Source organism: Rhinoderma darwinii (assembly GCF_050947455.1).
Source record: "Rhinoderma darwinii isolate aRhiDar2 chromosome 4 unlocalized genomic scaffold, aRhiDar2.hap1 SUPER_4_unloc_4, whole genome shotgun sequence".
Classification (NCBI taxonomy): domain Eukaryota; kingdom Metazoa; phylum Chordata; class Amphibia; order Anura; family Rhinodermatidae; genus Rhinoderma; species Rhinoderma darwinii.
Window position 1 is genome coordinate 173590 of NW_027461759.1, and position 6000 is coordinate 179589.

Genomic DNA, 6000 nt, shown 5'->3' on the forward strand with positions numbered 1-6000 from the left:
GTAAAGGGGTCTTAATGTCAATAAAAGGTTTTTTTTTTATATCACAACGTTTCTAAGCATTTTCTATAGAACTTGATAGAAACCCATCGAGCCTAAAATAGACCCATCCTGGAACCCAGGGGTATAAACAGGCTTTTCTTTACAGCCCGAGGTCTTGATGACGTCATTGAGACCGCGCGGTTATATTATTATTATAGATTGTGGGAGATCAAACATCAGGATATAGTTTTGTTGGCTTTAGCGATGGTTTGAACATTTGGTGTACTTCTTCTATTAGCCACAAGGGGGCGATACATAACCTGGAAGAACGCAGTGCGGGAGCCTTTTGGTTTTTCTTGGCTTTTATATTGTGGGGCTATTATATAATCTATACCAGTGGTTCCCAACCGGGGTGCCGAGAGCTGTTCAGGGGTGCCGCGGCTCATCCACGGCAAAATAAATAAATAAAAAAAAGAAATCGAAATTTTATTTTACATTTTTTTTATTTTTTTTGCTCCAAGCTCCGCCCCCGACGTTGTAGCAGACGTGACGCGCGGACGTCTGTTACAAGCACCGCCCACCGCTTCCCACTAGAAGCCTGACGGAGGGAGAGGAGCCATTAACACTGGGCAGGGTAAATGGGTTTTCTTTACTTTCTTAGCAGTTGTGTGAGAAATGGAGCCAGGGGAATGTGGTTAGTTGTAGTTCTCTCCTCTTCTACCTCCTCCCTGTAATGTCCTCTGATATCCCATAATAACGTCCTGGACATGCTGGGAGTTGTAGTCCTCTTCTACCTCCTCCCTGTAATGTCCTCTGATATCCCATAATAACGTCCTGGACATGCTGGGAGTTGTAGTCCTCTTCTACCTTCTCCCTGTAATGTCCTCTGATATCCCATAATAACGTCCTGGACATGCTGGGAGTTGTAGTCCTCTCCTCTTATACCTCCTCCCTGTAATGTCCTCTGATATCCCATACTAAGTCTGGACATGCTGGGAGTTGTAGTTCTCTCCTCTTATACCTCCTCCCTGTAATGTCCTCTGATATCCCATAATAACAGTCTGGACATGCTGGGAGTTGTTGTCCTCTTCTCTTATACCTCCTCCCTGTAATGTCCTCTGATATCCCATACTAAGTCTGGACATGCTGGGAGTTGTAGTCCTCTCCTCTTATACCTCCTCCTGTAAACTTTCTCTGATATCACATAACATCCTGGACATGCTGGTAGTTGTTGTTCTTATACCTCCTTATTTATTCCTTCCCCAGGGGTAATCACACTTTCTGTCTGTGATGGTCCCTTTACTAGAGGGGCAGATGGTTATTTTATCGGGGGGCGGGGGGACTGAGGCTGATGGTGGCTTTACTGGAGGGGGCTGATGGTCATTTTACTGGGGGGACGGAGGCTGATGGTGGCTTTACTGAGGGGTCATTATAATGTGAGTGGGGGGCTGACGGTCATTACTGTGAGTGGGGGGCTGACGGTCATTACTGGGAGTGGGGGGCTGACGGTCATTACTGGGAGTGGGGGGCTGACGGTCATTACTGGGAGTGGGGGGGCTGACGGTCATTACTGTGAGTGGGGGGCTGACGGTCATTACTGGGAGTGGGGGGCTGACGGTCATTACTGGGAGTGGGGGGGCTGATATGGATTATTAGATGTTTTATTTCTGTATATTTGTACTGCATTGTTGTTACAGCTCATCGTCCTCCAGCTGCGGCCTTTCATTTCCATGACGACTGCTCCACTTTTCCTTTGCTCCAGTTTGAAATTTCCCACCTTTGTCTGGATTACGGATTCTCTGTAAGGTTCTGTGCACACGACCTATTTTCAGGCGTTTTACGCCTCGAATCACGCCTGAAAAGACGGCTCCATTACGTCTGCAAACATCTGCCCATTGCTTGCGGGATCTGCTGCGGGTAGCTCTTCTGTTGCCGCATTATTAAATAGATCATTGATGTCGCTGTTCTGGTAATTGATGCCACGAGGATCTATTGTATTCATTGATGCAGCGTGCGTTAATTACTGACATCCGGCAATCTCATATCTTCACCGTCAATGTCATCACTTTCTTGTCACTTGCATTGGTGGCATCAGTCAGTATAAAACCGCTCCGTTTATCCTACGTCACCTGTGATTCTGCTGAATTGTCACCGTCTCTTATCTGCTTAACTGATTGTATGACTCTCAGCAGCGTTTTACATCATCATGAAACCACCACAGAAAAGCTCGTCCCGCAGGAAGTCGGCGCAGCCGCAGAAGAAACCTGCAGCTCCTCCTCAATCTCCGCCAAGTAAGAGAAAGTTGCACCTTGATCATCTTATCACTCTCATTATATATTTTATTTTAAAAATGAATTCCAGATAACCTCGGGTCGTGTAATACTAGATTGTAATCCGTTTCTCAGCTTTATATCTTAGAGGGTTCGTTTCTATGCAGGTAAAAATCTGTTACATACAGAAATTTCTGTAGCACAAGGCCGCCACTAGGGGGAGCAAACTGAGGACTGATTTGTATAGGCACAACAGGAGCTGTATGCATGTGCACAATTGTCTCCCCCTAGTGGTGGTTGCAGGAAGCACGTTACTATATGGCCCTGGGAAGGGAATCTGAGAACACAGCTCACACCCATGAAGATATATTATGAAATGAGGGATCTAAGAATTTCCAACCTGCAGTCCGACCGCTCTATTCATTCCCTATGTGATCGACGGAAATAGTCAAGTTTGACTGCTCTTTGCCCAATTATGCACTCTGCCGTGAGCGGCTCCGCGCAGGCAGGCGCGATGTTGTGACGTCAATTTCTGAGCCTTTTTTCTACTCCGTTTATGCAGCGTGTGGATGAGACGTGTTTTATCTCATCCACTTTGCTGCTACTGTATTATGCTGCCGATTTTTCCGCATTATAATACAGGTATATGCCGTATTTACGTAATGTGTGAACTGACTCTAACCCCTCGTCCACATTTATATCCTTTTTAGGTCCAACATTCTGTGCTGATTAATTTCTTAATGTCGTTTTACAGCAGTTGGAGCACAGTTTTCTGAAATGGAGCTCTAAATCTCCTGCGTAGACAGTTACATGGTATAATTTTGTCTCCCTGCAGCCACCACTAGAGGGAGCTCACTGCATACTGTTTTGTTACCAAGTTCAATGTACAACCATATACAATGAGCTCCCTCTAGTGGTGGCTGCAGGTAGCATGTTCTGTTTTAAATCTGTTTACCTGATGTTCCTTGGGGGACATTAAGGTAATAGGCCATGTTCACACAGGGCAGATACGCGGCGTAAAAGTACACAGCGTATTGGCCCTGGGCTGCTCCGGAGGTAATTCTGGCTGAAAAACTGCAGTTTTTCGGCTGGAATGTCCATAGAAGGTAGAAAAAAACCAAAAAAACCCATACTTACCCGTAGCCATGGTGACGTGTCCCTCTGATGTTCTGCAGCAGTCATATGGGATGAGACATCATCCTTGGAGGCCGGGTTGAACGCAGGAGCAGAGAGATCTGGGTAAGTTTGGCGGTTTTTTTCCGCTGCGTCTGGATGAGATTTGTTTGAATCTCCTCCACTCTTCTGCTTCTGTATTACGCTGTGGAGTTTCCGCAATGAAATCGGTTGCAGAAAATCCGCCGTGTTTACCCTACGTGTGAACCCGGCCAGACAGTGAATTTCCATGTAGCGGGAGATTCATTTTCAGCTGTGATTATGGATTTCTTTCTTACAGGTAGAGGGGAAACAAGTCACAGACCGAGCACGCAACGAAGAAGACGTTACCGCCCAGGAGCCCGTGCGCTGATGGAAATAAGAAAGTACCAAAAATCAACCAATCTGCTCATTCAGAAAACCCCGTTTTTCCACCTGGTGAGTGGATGTGTCCTCTGCGGCTGCTCCTCTTTATTGTCAGTGATATTCCCCTTTTATTCTTGCAGGTGAGAGAGATCTGCCTGAAGTATTCCCGCGGCGTGTTTTACTACTGGCAAAGCACCGCACTTATGGCGCTACAAGAGGTCAGTATCTCATACAATGCACTGTCCATGTAACGCATGGGTCAACCAGAGAGGGAGCTGCTCTTTGCAGTGGTTCACTACTCAGCCCCCGCCCCCTCTAACACATCCATATGCCCTAGCGGGACATTTGCATAGGGGTTGTAATGCATTGTGGGAGTTCCAGAGGCCAGACCCCCCCCCCCCCCCCACCATCACTCTAGCTAACAGCTCATAAAAGTGAAATCTGATCAGTCCTTCGAGCTGTGTAGTAAATTATACCGGGAGTGCTGTCACTTTAAGAGGGACTAATGCTCTTCTGTATCCACAGTCAGCTGAGGACTTCCTCGTGAGTCTCTTTGAAGATTCTTACCTCTTCAGTCACCAGGCCAATAGGGGCACTCTCTTTGTGAAGGACATGCAGCTCGCACGGAGAATCCGAGGCATCCCGTATGAACTGTGATAACGCTGCCGTTTTATCTCTCAAGATTTGATGAAGAATGATCACGTGTAAATAGTTTTATATTAATGGAGAAAATCTATTGGGAAATACAAGTTTTACCATTGCATAAAAGATCCAGTTTGGAAGAGTAAACCGGCTTTAGCGCCCCCTCCTGACACTGGTTACAGTGGAGGTTTTTTCTTTGTTTTATCTGTTCATGGGAAAGTTGTTACAACCAATATGGCTGCCACTGCAGTTTGCAGGGTGGTAGTGCAGTCGTTTTTCTGTCCAGCTATGTAATGGGTTGTAGGGGTCCAGGATGTAGCACAGAAAATGACCACAAGGCGGCACTGCTGGACAAAACCGCTAACAAAGACGCTGGACACAACCGCTAATGAAACCTGATCTGGCCGACCTTCTAATTGTTCTGCTGAGTTTATGATCCGCTTCCTGTTTTTATTCTGTGAAGATTTGTTAATTTTTTCAAATAAAAAAAAAATGTATATTATAACTTTGATCTTCATCATTTTAGACTAATCTTCATAAGGGCTTGGATATGATCAATGACTCCAGCTTCGCTGTAGTTCAATACTCTTGCTCTGTCCCACCCCCATTCTTTACACTGCAGCTATGCTTGTTCAGAGTGTTTGCTGTGTGGGTGGGTGTGTGGGTTGGGTCCAGAATTATTTGGGCAGTGACACAATCTTCATGATTTGGGTTTTGCTGCCACCACATTGGATTTGAAATGAAACAACTGAGATGCAATTGAAGTTGAAACTTTCAGGTTTATTTCAAGGGGTTAAACAAAAATCTCCTGTGAAAAGTTTAGGAATTGCCACCATTTTTCTACACAACCTCCTCATTTCAGGTGATCAAAAGTGATTGGACAAATTAACATTACCATTTTTTTTTTTTTTAATACTTTGTAGAGAATCCTTTGCAGGCAATGATGGCCTGAAGTCTGGAACCCATGGACATCACCAGACGCTGGGTTTCCTCCTTTGTTTTTTTTGTTTTTTATATTTCAATTTTTTTATTTTCAAGAAAAGAAATGGGGATACAGAAAAAGAAAAGGGGGTGACATGGGTACAGAAAAAGCCCATGAGGGCCGATCATTCCAACCTATATTTCAACAACAATAAGTAAATATGCAATCAAAGTCCTCCCAACATAGTACCATCAATACACTACAAGCATTAGTATAGCAAGACAGGAATACCAGCATTACACCCTCATCTGCCCCTCCATCACCCACATCTCAGTCAATTCTTAGTAACGATTGATTCAAATAGGGAAGTAAACGAAGGGTAGAAGGACAAAAGGAAGGGGGGGGGGTATAGGGAAAATCTTAAGCGGGAGAAGGGGAGATGTTCTCCCCTCACTCTTCCCCCCCCCCCCACAGCACATCACAGACCAGAGAGAACTCAAGAGCTCCCTGGTTCTCCACTAATCAGTTCACCCATGGCCCTCTTGTATCTGCCCGACTTGCAGAAGTCAAACCAATAGAACCAGGTTTTCTGAAACTGTGTTGCTCGTTCGGGTGCGGAATGGAGCAACTCCTCCATTCTCCGAATTTCGTGATTGCGCTCCAGCCATT

The 6000-nt window shown here is 45.5% G+C and overlaps 1 protein-coding gene across 4 annotated transcripts; it reads left to right on the forward strand.

Moving 5' to 3' along the window:
- Nucleotides 1–523: 523 nt before the first annotated feature.
- LOC142684073 (histone H3-like centromeric protein A) lies at nt 524–4914 on the forward strand. 4 transcript variants are annotated; one of them, XM_075847459.1, is made up of 6 exons: nt 531–613; nt 1677–1780; nt 2169–2270; nt 3703–3839; nt 3908–3985; nt 4293–4914. In XM_075847459.1, exons 3-6 carry the CDS (start codon nt 2186–2188, stop codon nt 4422–4424), a joined length of 432 nt encoding a protein of 143 aa, XP_075703574.1. In that variant the 5' UTR covers nt 531–613; nt 1677–1780; nt 2169–2185; the 3' UTR covers nt 4425–4914. The 4 variants fall into 4 exon arrangements, with proteins under 4 accessions (XP_075703577.1, XP_075703574.1, XP_075703575.1 ...); XM_075847460.1 differs by having other exon boundaries at nt 2172–2270; XM_075847462.1 differs by lacking the exon at nt 1677–1780 and having other exon boundaries at nt 524–613; nt 2172–2270.
- Nucleotides 4915–6000: the final 1086 nt, after the last annotated feature.